Source organism: Salvelinus namaycush, unplaced genomic scaffold (genome assembly GCF_016432855.1).
Source record: "Salvelinus namaycush isolate Seneca unplaced genomic scaffold, SaNama_1.0 Scaffold754, whole genome shotgun sequence".
NCBI classification, from domain to species: Eukaryota; Metazoa; Chordata; class Actinopteri; order Salmoniformes; family Salmonidae; genus Salvelinus; species Salvelinus namaycush.
The window spans coordinates 34,107-47,129 of NW_024061480.1; the positions used below are offsets into that span (position 1 = coordinate 34,107).

Below are 13,023 nucleotides of genomic sequence, written 5' to 3' on the forward strand. Positions count from 1 at the left end.
AGCATTCTCTCCTCTCCCGAGCATTCTCTCCTACTCTCCCAAGCATTCTCTCCTCTGCTCTCCCTAGCTTTCTCCTCTACTCTCCCGAGCATTCTCTCCTCTGCTCTCTCTAGCATTCTATCCTCTGCTCTCTCTAGCATTCTCTCCTCTGCTCTCCCTAGCTTTCTCCTCTGCTCTCTCTAGCATTCTCTCCTCTGCTCTCTCTAGCATTCTCTCCTCTGCTCTCCCAAGCATTGTCTCCTCTACTCTCCCAAGCATTCTCTCCTCTGCTCTCCCGAGCATTCTCTCCTACTCTCCCAAGCATTCTCTCCTCTGCTCTCCCTAGCTTTCTCCTCTGCTCTCTCTAGCATTCTCTCCTCTGCTCTCTCTAGCATTCTCTCCTCTGCTCTCCCAAGCATTGTCTCCTCTACTCTCCCAAGCATTCTCTCCTCTGCTCTCTCTAGCATTCTCTCCTCTGCTCTCCCTAGCATTCTCTCCTCTGCTCTCCCTAGCATTCTCTCCTCTGCTCTCTCTAGCATTCTCTCCTCTGCTCTCTCTAGCATTCTCTCCTCTGCTCTCCCAAGCATTGTCTCCTCTACTCTCCCAAGCATTCTCTCCTCTGCTCTCCCGAGCATTCTCTCCTACTCTCCCAAGCATTCTCTCCTCTGCTCTCCCTAGCTTTCTCCTCTGCTCTCTCTAGCATTCTCTCCTCTGCTCTCTCTAGCATTCTCTCCTCTGCTCTCCCAAGCATTGTCTCCTCTACTCTCCCAAGCATTCTCTCCTCTGCTCTCTCTAGCATTCTCTCCTCTGCTCTCCCTAGCATTCTCTCCTCTGCTCTCTCTAGCATTCTCTCCTCTGCTCTCTCTAGCATTCTCTCCTCTGCTCTCCCAAGCATTATCTCCTCTACTCTCCCAAGCATTCTCTCCTCTGCTCTCTCTAGCATTCTCTCCTCTGCTCTCCCAAGCATTCTCTCCTCTGCTCTCTCTAGCATTCTCTCCTCTGCTCTCCCGAGCGTTCTCTCCTCTGCTCTCCCGAGCGTTCTCTCCTCTCCTCTCCCTAGCATTCTCTCCTCTCCCAAGTGTTCTCTCCTCTCCCAAGCATTCTCTCCTCTGCTCTCTCAAGCATTCTCTCCTCTGCTCTCCCTAGCATTCTCTCCTCTGCTCTCCTGAGCGTTCTCTCCTCTGCTCTCCCGAGCGTTCTCTCCTCTCCTCTCCCTAGCATTCTCTCCTCTGCTCTCTCTAGCATTCTCTCCTCTGCTCTCCCTAGCATTCTCTCCTCTCCTCTCCCAAGCGTTCTCTCCTCTGCTCTCCCGAGCGTTCTCTCCTCTGCTCTCCCGAGTGTTCTCTCCTCTGCTCTCCCAAGCATTCTCTCCTCTCCCAAGCATTCTCTCCTCTCTCTCCAATCCTAATTTCCATTTCTCTATTGAGAGCAGCAGCCAACCTTCCCATCCTTGTCTCTTTGCCTCTATGAGGTCTGTTAGGGTAATGAGGCGTCTACCTGGCCATTTAAAGATGATGGTAATAAGACCTAATATGTTTGAGGAGAAAGGTGTTTGGAATGAGATGTTGTTGTTGCTGGAATAAAGGTGATTTGAATCACATGAGTGCCCCGTGTTGCAACTCGATCCTAACGCCCAAAATACCTCTCTCCTACACACACACACACCACAGTTACCGTCAAACAATCAAAACTACCGCCCGTCTGGGCATTTATGCACACACACACATGCACGCATGCACACACACACTCGGGTTGGGGGTTTGAAATCATTTCACAATTGACAATTTTGTTGGATATCCGGCTATTTGAAATACATGTTACTTACATTTTGGAGGGCCAGTGAAATGGGAGAGCAGATAGAGGGAGAAAAAGTTGCAGTACCCAAGGCAACTCCACTACAGCCAAGACCAGCTAACTTGTAGCAGCCAAAGTGTTATTTATCATCCCATGTAACAGTGCCTGTTTTGACTGGAGTAACCTGGAGAAGCTGTTGGTTGCTTTTTACTCCTTCTCATTTTGCTAACTTTTATTTCCATAACTTTACAGAGTAAGTTGAAAGCCTATCTATTTAGTGAAAATGTTAAGTATTGAATATGATAGCATCACTTGTCCGTTGAGGTGTAGTTTCAGTGTAAAATAACCAAGTCATGGATGACCGACAGTCCACCTGTTGCCTAGGCAACAGAGACTTTGGCAAAGTGTTGGAGGGGTTTTCCAAGGCACTGTTGTTGGGGCTCAGCTGCCAAAAACTTACATAGCTAAACTTGACATATTTCTGTCAGTACTTTGCACAATTGACACAATAATTTCTGTCACAGTAACTTTTTATTGACATTTTCAATGAGCAAATTTATCAGGTGTAAGTAAATATTTTTAAACCCTCACAAAAGCCACCCACACACCCACCTACAGACTCAGCAATATAGCATGTTCAATGCAAGGATTAATATAATAATCCCCACTCTTGCCACATAAATCGACATTTCAGGACATTTCAGAGGCATTGTCAACCACATATTTATGATATAACTGATACTATTCTGATCCTCTGCTCTCCTCCATATCCATTGTGCTTTGGGGTTAAGTTTAGGATTAGGTAACATGCTAGCTAAGTAGTTTAAGGTTTAGGGTTAACTAACATACTAGCTAAGTAGTTAAAGGGTTAGGTTTAGGGTTAACTAACATGCTAGCTAAGTAGTTAAAGGGTTAGGTTTAGGGTTAACTAACATCCTAGCTAAGTAGTTAAAAAGTAGTAAGTTGTTGCTAATTAGCTAAAATGCTAAAGTTGTTCATAACGTGATTTGTTTGGGTTGCTAGACACTCCCGTTATACGGCCACCCATCCTCCCCGACTAACCTCCCACCTGTCCTTTCTGTCTTAAGTAACCCGCTGTTTTTATCTGGGATTCAAATGCACTCTCTATATAAAAAAAAAAGGTAAACAAATGTTTGTGTGCCTGTCATGAATTTCCAAAAATAAATGTGTGTCTATTTCACAATAATCTGTGATACTCCTAGCAAGTCAGGGGAAACCACCATCTGATCTCCTTTCAAACTTGATCTCACAGGGGATATCGCTTATTCTCATCTCCCCCTCTCTCATCTGTCCTGTTCATACCCTCTCCCTCTGTCCGTCTGCCCGTCCGGCCGTCTGTCTGTCCTATTGGTGTGGTTAATTGCTTCAAGTTTACTCCCTCTAATGCAATATATTAGTGTCGGAGCCCCTTCATCAGCCTAACGCCGGCATTTAATTAAGTCTCCCGGGTTAGGTAGTGGGCCGCGCTCCATCAGCAGATCACATGGTCATTAGTAATTAATACACTGACAGGATTAGCGCTCTCTGCTAGGCTTGCACGGTGTCGCTAGAGGGCAGGGGGGTGGCAGGGGGGCCTGAGTGATGGCTTCCAGAGGGGGAGAGAAAGGAAAAGTGTGTCTGTGTAGTGGGTCGGCGTGTGTGTTGTCGGGGGAGGGGCGGGTAGGTGTGTGTGTCTGTGTGTCCATGCCAGTTTGCTCACACTAGTGTGTGTGTCCATGCCAGTTTGCTCACACTAGTGTGTGTGCTGAAGTCTTCCCTCCGTGGTGACGGGGGTCTTTTCTCCAGCAGTAATGACATCATTAGAGGTCGACTGTATTTCCATCTGCTCCACCATTACTCTCGCCCCACTTTGGGCCGCCCCGCCACGACGCTACGCGGGTCAGAATTAGAACGACACGGGCTAAATGGCCCTGCTAAATGATGAAGCCATTAGGAATGGGAGGCTAATTTAGAACATATGTAGTCGTGGAGAGATGGGGAGATACTGGGGGAAGACAACGAGGAAAGTTAACTTCCATACCCGACATCTTCAATATCTGTCAGTCTGGGGTTGTTGTTAGATCTGTATCAGGTATTTATGAGCGTTGATGAGACATGGATGGAGTGGGTTTTAAATATGCAGACGGACTTAGAAATGGGGGATGTGATATTTTGATGACTCGCCGGAACTTTTTCGTGGGTTGCTGTATTAACCTCGATGACATTATCAGTTATAGATCATTGTTCTGCTGACAACATACTTCCTTATGTTCAATGTATTATATGACATAAGGCTATTACATACATGAACTGACATCATAATATGTACATTAGTTGTGTGTTGTTCTTGGGACGATCGTAGATTAGGCTAGATTGTCACCACTCACTGTGATGACTGTTGCTCTATACTCCACTCCGTTGGATGAGTCCTACCTTGAAAAACAATGAACTTGAGCCTTCTTTCAGTGAGTTGTCAGTGATGACATGTAATATGTATTGTTTTACTTAGTGGAATGCGTTTATTGGATGTCGCTCCCAGAGCGTCTGCTAAATCTAAGTAAGTACACAAGCCTTTGCTAAATGACTGAAATGTCAATGTTCTCTAGGTTCTGTTGATGGACTACCTGGATGTGAAGAACACTAAAAGTGCTGCCGAGCCCTCTGCCCAGCTCACCTACGCCAGCACCGGCAGCGAGTTCGCAGCCTTCTTCGCCAAGAAGAAACCCCAACGTGCCAAGCAGTCCCTCTTCAAGTAAGACACAGACAGGCTAAAAAACTTGACCATTGAGGGCCAGTTTTACCGGACCTAGATTAAGCCTACTGATGTACTATAAAACATACTTGACTTGATGGAGAATGTCCTTTGAAAGTGCGTTTTAGTCAAGGAAAGGGGAGAAATGGCCCCTACACTTCAGAACCCAAACAGAACCAAGTTACTGTACAGTAGGGATGTCTATAGTATTAGTGTGCTGATTCAGGCTGTTGCATACGGATTTAGCCAAATCCATTTTACGTTATGTACCCCAACCACAAGGCAGACCTGTAGTAGTATCTCTGGGTGTTAACTGCTGACCTCTGTAGTGTAAGGACTGGGTCTCTGAGTAGGAGTGACAGTAGTCTAGTCCCTGATCGGTTTGGCTAAGGCGTGACAATGACCATAGGAGTTGGCAAGACAGCAGAAACAGATGTGGGACCAGGCTAAAGTGACGGCACAAACAGATTCGGGACCAGGCTAGAGTGACGGCACAAACAGATGTGGGACCAGGCTAGAGTGACGGCACAAACAGATGTGGGACCAGGCTAGAGTGACGGCACAAACAGATGTGGGACCAGGCTAGAGTGACGGCACAAACAGATGTGGGACCAGGCTAGAGTGACGGCACAAACAGATGTGGGACCAGGCTAGAGTGACGGCACAAACAGATGTGGGACCAGGCTAGAGTGACGGCACAAACACATCTGGGACCAGGCTAGAGAGACAGCCCAAACAGATGTGGGACCAGGCTAGAGAGACAGCCCAAACAGATGTGGGACCAGGCTAGAGAGACAGCTCAAACAGATGTGGGACCAGGCTAGAGAGACAGCCCAAACAGATGTGGGACCAGGCTAGAGAGACAGCCCAAACAGATGTGGGACCAGGCTAGAGAGACAGCCCAAACAGATGTGGGACCAGGCTAGAGTGAAAGTGTGTTTCTTTCTTCCAGGTTTGAGTCGTCGTCTCACGCCATCAGCATGAGTGCCTACCTGAGGGAACAGAGGAGAGAGCTGTACAGCAAGAGTGGAGAACTACAAGGTAAGGGAGGGCGGGAGGGAGGGGTGTGGAGAGGTACAGAGCTGGGATGGAGTAGAACAAGGGAGGTGCCAAAACAAAAAGCGCCCCGTGTTGCACCTCAAGCTCAACACTATAACAGAGTCCTGCGCTGGACAGGTACACACACCCACACAGACACACACGCACAGACAGACAGCGAGGGGGAGATTGGAGAGTGAGTCCCTGGAGAGTCTCACTGTTCCACAGCTTTTCTTCTGTCTCTCGTTTCTCTCCCCTTGCTCCCTCGCTCTGCGATGACCTTGTGGTTTCAATCAGCGGCGCCTGACAGCACTGTTTGCCTGCTTGTTTCATCGTTTTTTTCAAACCCCGTTCCTCTGAGACATTGCCTGTGTGTAAAATGGAAGTGAGAGGCATGGTGGAAGAGAGAGGGAGGTCGTCGAAAGGAGGAGGGGTTCCGAGATATAATTATTTTCAGATCCTGCATAATCGGTCATATGTCACAATTTCCATGATTGCATTTCGAGCAAACTTTAAGGTGAGTCACAGCAATGCTAAGTGTCACCTGTTTAGCATTGAACAGGTGAAACATCTCAACGACCCTCCCTCGCAGGCCTCGAGGTTTGATTTCATTTCTGATAGGAAACGCTAACCTAGCATACAGGCTCCATACACAAAATGATGGCCCCGTTTGACAAGTCCATATTAACATTTCCTTAAAAAAATGTGCTTCAAATAGCCGCTAACTTTTGTCCTTACCCCTCGGTAGCTCAGATGTGAAAAAGATAATAAAACAATATTTGGGCCCGTGGTTGAATGCCTGGCAGCGTTAAACGAAGATGAGATTTCTCTGCCTTTCATTTCTGCTGTCACAATGCTTAGCTCGGGTTCCGCAGACTGCTAGGGACCTGAATGGCATCGAGAGATTCAAGGAATCAAATGATTTAGAAAAGTTAAATAAATCGACTTGGATGAAGGGAGGGGGGGTTAAAATTTATTGTTATCATCACACCACTGTATGTAGAAGCCATTCAGTGATTTCTGAAGGAATACATTATAATTAGAAAAACATGTAGAGACTTTGAGACAACGGTCAATCTCTTTTTTAAATGAAGCTGACTGTAGAACAGAGAGAGATTGAGAGATGTTGAGTTAGCCTGGCCAAGGGATTATCCAACACATAAAGAGAGCAGTCTTTTCTCTACTAGACATAAGATCTCACCTCGATATACAGAAATGCATTCACACAGTCAACCATCACCAGTACACTTTCTCTATTGGCTGATGCCAGTTTGATAGTGCAGCTGACTCAGTTTGTTGGAGTGTGATGTTTAGAGCTCCAATAATCAAATCTAACAAAATCTACACAGTTTATTAGGTACACCACCTCGTTCACGAAAATGGTTAGCTCCTACAGACACGTGGCCGTGGATTGCTACAGTTGAAGTTGGAAGTTTACATACACTTACACGGAACCCAAACCGGCTGTGGAGCGTGCGCCAACGTGCATAAATGTATTTTGTTCCCCCACACCAAACGCGATCACGACACGCAGGTTAAAATATCAAAACAAACTCTTAACCAATTATATTAATTTGGGGACAGGTCGAAAACCATTAAACATTTATGGCAATTTAGCTAGCAGGCTTGCACTTGCTAGCTAATTTGTCCTGGGATATAAACATTGAGTTGTTATTTTACCTGAAATGCACAAGGTCCTCTACTCCACCAATTAATCCACACATAAAATTGTCAACTGAATCGTTTCTAGTCATCTCTCATCCTTCCAGGCTTTTTCTTCTCTTGACTTTATATTGTGATTGGCAACTTCCATAAATTAAGTGCACTGACCTCGTTCGTCTTTAGTCACCCACGTGGGTATAACCAATGAGGAGATGGCATGTGGGTACCTGCTTCTATAAACCAATGAGGAGATGGGAGAGGCAGGACTTGCAGCGCGATCTGCGTCAGAAATAGAACTGACTTCTATCTTAGCCCTGGGCAACGCAGACACTCGTTGGCGCGCGAGCAGTGTGGGTGCAATAATTGAATAATAGAGATTTCTAAAATTATTTTGCAATGCTCGTGCAAGCGACGCGAGCGGTGTAGTCAGCCTGTTAGGTTGGAGTCATTTAAACTCGTTTTTCAACCACTCCACGAATTTCTTGTTAAAAACTATAGTTTTGGCTATAGTTTTCTACTTTGTGCATGACACAAGTAATTTTTTCAACAATTTTTTACAGACAGATTATTTCACTTATAATTCACTGTATCACAATTCCAGTGGGTCAGAAGTTTACATACACTAAGTTGACTGTGCCTTTAAACAGCTTGAAAAATTCCAGAAAATGGTGTCATGGCTTTAGAAGCTTCTGATAGGCAAATTGACATAATTTGAGTCAATTGGAGGTGTACCTGTGGATGTATTTCAAGGCCTACCTTCAAACTCAGTACCTTTTTGCTTGACATCATGGGAAAATTAAAAGAAATCAGCCAAGTCCTCAGAAAATAAATTGTAGACCTTCTCAAGTCTGGTTCATCCTTGGGAGCAATTTCCAAACGCCCGAAGGTGCCACATTCATTTGTACAAACAATAGTACGCAAGTATAAACACCATGGGACCACACAGCTGTCATACCGCTCAGGAAGGAGACACGTGCTGTCTCCTAGAGATGAACGTAATTTGGTGCGAAAAGTGCAAATCAATCCCAGAACAACAGCAAAGGACCTTGTGAAGGTGCTGGAGGAAACAGGTACAAAAGTATCTATATCCACAGTAAAACGAGTCCTATATCGACATAACCTGAAAGGCCGCTCAGCAAGGTAGAAGTCACTGCTCCAAAACCGCCATAAAAAAGCATGTCTATGGTTTGCAACTGCAAATGGGGACAAAGATCGTACTTTTTGGAGAAATGTCCTCTGGTCTGATGAAACAAAAATATAACCTTTTGGCCATAATGACCATCGTTATGTTTGGAGGAAAAAGGGGGAGGCTTGCAAGCCGAAGAACACCATCCCAACCGTGAAGCACGGTGGTGGCAGCATCATGTTGTGGGGGTGATTTGCTGCAGGAGGGACTGGTGCACTTCACAAAATAGATGGCGTCATGAGGATGGAAAATTATGTGGATATATTGAAGCAACATCTCAAGACCTCAGTCAGGAAGTTAAAGCTTGGTCGTAAATGGGTCTTTCAAATGGACAGTGAGCCCAAGCATACTTCCAAAAGTGTGGCAAAATGGCTTAAGGACAACAAAGTCAAGGTATTGGAGTGGCCATCACAAAGCCCTGACCTCAGTCCCATAGAAAATTTGTGGGCGAACTGAAAAAGCGTGTGCGAGCAAGTAAGCCAACAAACCTGACTCAGTTACACCTGCTCTGTCAGGAGGAATGGCCCAAAATTCACCCAACTTATTGTGGGAAGCTTGTGGAAGGCTACCTGAAACGTTTGACCCAAGTTAAAAAAAATTAAAGGCAATGCTACCAAATACTAATTGAGTGCATGTAAACTTCTGACCCACTGGGAATGTGATGAAAGAAATAAAAGCTGACATAAATCATTCTCTCTACTAATATTCTGACATTTCACATTCTTAAAATAAAGTGGTTATCCTAACTGACCTAAAACAGGGAATTTTTCCTAGGATTAAATGTCAGGAATTGTGAAAAACTGAGTTTAAATGTATTTGGCGAAGGTGTATGTAAACAGTATGACTTCAACTGTATATAAAGCAGGCAGACAGGCATCGAGGCATTCAGTTACTGTACGACTGAACGTTAGAAGGGGCAAAACGAGTGACCTAAGCGACTTAGAGCGTGGTATGATCGTCGATGCATCCTGTACTTTTCACACACGACAGTGTCTAGGGTTTACTGAAATTGGTGTGACAAACAAAAATCATCTAGTCAGCCGCAGTCCTGTGGGCAAAAACAGTTAATTGATGAGAGGTGGAAGGAGAATGACAAGTTTCGCGTTAGCAAACAGGCGGGCCACAAACAGGCAAGCTCGGTCCTTGTCACAGATGGGCTATTTGCAGCAGACGACCACACCAGGTTCCACTCCTATCAGCTAAAAACAAGAAGAAGCTGCTCCAGTGGGCACGCGATCACCAACACTGGACAATTGAGGGGTGGCAAAACATCGCCTGGTCCAACGAGTCCTGTTGTGTCATGCTGATGGCAGAGTCAGGACTTGGCGTAAGCAGCATGAGTCCATCGCCCCATCCTAGTGTCAACGGTGCAAGCTGGTTGCGTTGGTGTAATGGGGTGGGGAATGTTTTCCTCTCACACATTAGGTCCCTTGATACCGACTGAGAAACGTTTCCATGCCCCGAAGAATGCAGGCTGTTCTGGAGGCAAAGTGAAGGCCAACCCGGTACTAGATGGGTGTACCTAATAAACTGATGTACATTACTAATGTAATTAAAGGGCACTGTGTTTCCCATGATAAATAAGGGCTGTACTTCTCTGCAGTGACAGGAGTGTAGTACTACTAGCTGTGTTTCCCATGATAAATAAAGGCTGTACTTCTCTGCAGTGACAGGAGTGTAGTACTACTTGCTGTGGATGGTGGACTGTTTGTTCTTTGTCTCTTCACCTGAGGGAGATGGTACATTCTGTTACATATCCTTAACAAACAGTATCTTTCAGGGTTGTTCGTGTGTGCGTGCGTGCGTGCGTGCGTGCGTGCGTGCGTGCGTGCGTGCGTGCGTGCGTGCGTGCGTGCGTGCGTGCGTGCGTGCGTGCGTGTGTGTGTGTGTGTGTGTGTGAGTGAAGGGGCCCTTCCGTCTCCCTCATTACAAACACACGCCCAGAGCTTAGGAAGCTTAATTACATCGGCTCTCCAGTGAAGCACATCGCGTATGCTTCCATTAATCCACAGCTTCATCTAAAGGCTTCATTATAGCTACATATGGACCCACAGCTGAGTGGGTGTGGGTTTGTATAGATGGGTATAGGTGTGTGTGTGAGACACAGAGGGAAGGCAGGAGACATGTCCCTGTATGTTTAATCTCCCTCTAGCTAGCTCTTTGAACAGAGAGGCTCTCTCTTTCTGGTCTAGAATCAATATACAGAGACTCTCTCTCTCTGGTCTAGAATCATAATATAGAGAGGCTCTCGCTTTCTGGTCTAGAATCATAATATAGAGAGGCTCTCGCTTTCTGGTCTAGAATCATAATATAGAGGTTCTTTCTAGTCTAGAATCATAATATAGAGAGGCTCTCTTTCTAGTCTAGAATCATAATATAGAGAGACTCTCTCTTTCTAGTCTAGAATCATAATATAGAGAGGTTCTCTCTGGTCTAGAGTCATAATATAGAGAGGCTCTCGCTTTCTGGTCTAGAATCATAATATAGAGAGGTTCTCTCTGGTCTAAAATCATAATATAGAGAGGCTCTCGCTTTCTGGTCTAGAATCATAATATAGAGGTTCTTTCTAGTCTAGAATCATAATATAGAGAGGCTCTCTTTCTAGTCTAGAATCATAATATAGAGAGGCTCTCTTTCTAGTCTAGAATCATAATATAGAGAGGCTCTCTCTTTCTAGTCTAGAATCATAATATAGAGAGGCTCTCTCTTTCTAGTCTAGAATCATAATATAGAGAGGCTCTCTTTCTAGTCTAGAATCATAATATAGAGAGGCTCTCTTTCTAGTCTAGAATCATAATATAGAGAGGCTCTCTCTTTCTAGTCTAGAATCATAATATAGAGAGGCTCTCTCTTTCTAGTCTAGAATCATAATATAGAGAGGCTCTCTCTTTCTAGTCTAGAATCATAATATAGAGAGGCTCTCTTTCTAGTCTAGAATCATAATATAGAGAGGCTCTCTTTCTAGTCTAGAATCATAATATAGAGAGGCTCTCTCTTTCTAGTCTAGAATCATAATATAGAGAGGCTCTCTCTTTCTAGTCTAGAATCATAGTACAGAGACCTTTTCCTTCCATCCACTCCCGACTCCATGAATAAATGATGGAAACAGGGAAACCACTTCCAAGGTACAGATTTGTTATCATGGGCCTGAATGCAGGCAATTGCTATATCCTTTCCTCTTTTTATTTTCTCCTCCAAAGTGCCGGTTGGGAGAGAGCGAGCGGGGTGGTCATCATTGCCATTTCCAAGATATTTCTCAATAACCACGTTTTTTTTTAAGACTACACCTTTTTGAGTTGTTTTTGTCAGCGCAGCAACAGAACAGAGGTGTATTACCTCACCCCGGGGCAGGCAGTGTTGAAATGACAGCTACACCATGATCCAAACACAGAGCTGTATTACCTCACCCCGGGGCAGGCAGTGTTGAAATGACAGCTACACCATGATCCAAACACAGAGCTGTATTACCTCACCCCGGGGCAGGCAGTGTTGAAATGACAGCTACACCATGATCCAAACACAGAGCTGTATTACCTCACCCCGGGGCAGGCAGTGTTGAAATGACAGCTACACCATGATCCAAACACAGAGCTGTATTACCTCACCCCGGGGCAGGCAGTGTTGAAATGACAGCTACACCATGATCCAAACACAGAGCTGTATTACCTCACCCCGGGGCAGGCAGTGTTGAAATGACAGCTACACCATGATCCAAACACAGAGCTGTATTACCTCACCCCGGGGCAGGCAGTGTTGAAATGACAGCTACACCATGATCCAAACACAGAGCTGTATTACCTCACCCCGGGGCAGGCAGTGTTGAAATGACAGCTACACCATGATCCAAACACAGAGCTGTATTACCTCACCCCGGGGCAGGCAGTGTTGAAATGACAGCTACACCATGATCCAAACACAGAGCTGTATTACCTCACCCCGGGGCAGGCAGTGTTGAAATGACAGCTACACCATGATCCAAACACAGAGCTGTATTACCTCACCCCGGGGCAGGCAGTGTTGAAATGACAGCTACACCATGATCCAAACACAGAGCTGTATTACCTCACCCCGGGGCAGGCAGTGTTGAAATGACAGCTACACCATGATCCAAACACAGAGCTGTATTACCTCACCCCGGGGCAGGCAGTGTTGAAATGACAGCTACACCATGATCCAAACACAGAGCTGTATTACCTCACCCCGGGGCAGGCAGTGTTGAAATGACAGCTACACCATGATCCAAACACAGAGCTGTATTACCTCACCCCGGGGCAGGCAGTGTTGAAATGACAGCTACACCATGATCCAAACACAGAGCTGTATTACCTCACCCCGGGGCAGGCAGTGTTGAAATGACAGCTACACCATGATCCAAACACAGAGCTGTATTACCTCACCCCGGGGCAGGCAGTGTTGAAATGACAGCTACACCATGATCCAAACACAGAGCTGTATTACCTCACCCCGGGGCAGGCAGTGTTGAAATGACAGCTACACCATGATCCAAACACAGAGCTGTATTACCTCACCCCGGGGCAGGCAGTGTTGAAATGACAGCTACACCATGATCCAAACACAGAGCTGTATTACCTCACCCCGGGGCAGGCAGTGT

General features: G+C 45.7%; 1 protein-coding gene across 1 annotated transcript in view; it reads left to right on the top strand.

Moving 5' to 3' along the window:
- Positions 1-13,023, top strand: part of LOC120042720 (exocyst complex component 4-like) — a gene marked incomplete at both ends in the record, with an annotated part of 113,055 nt that overhangs the window by 25,933 nt on the left and 74,099 nt on the right. The window contains 2 exons of the mRNA XM_038987521.1: positions 4,380-4,525; positions 5,478-5,566. Coding sequence (XP_038843449.1) covers positions 4,380-4,525; positions 5,478-5,566 — 235 coding nt within the window. The remainder of the gene's footprint in view (positions 1-4,379; positions 4,526-5,477; positions 5,567-13,023) is intronic.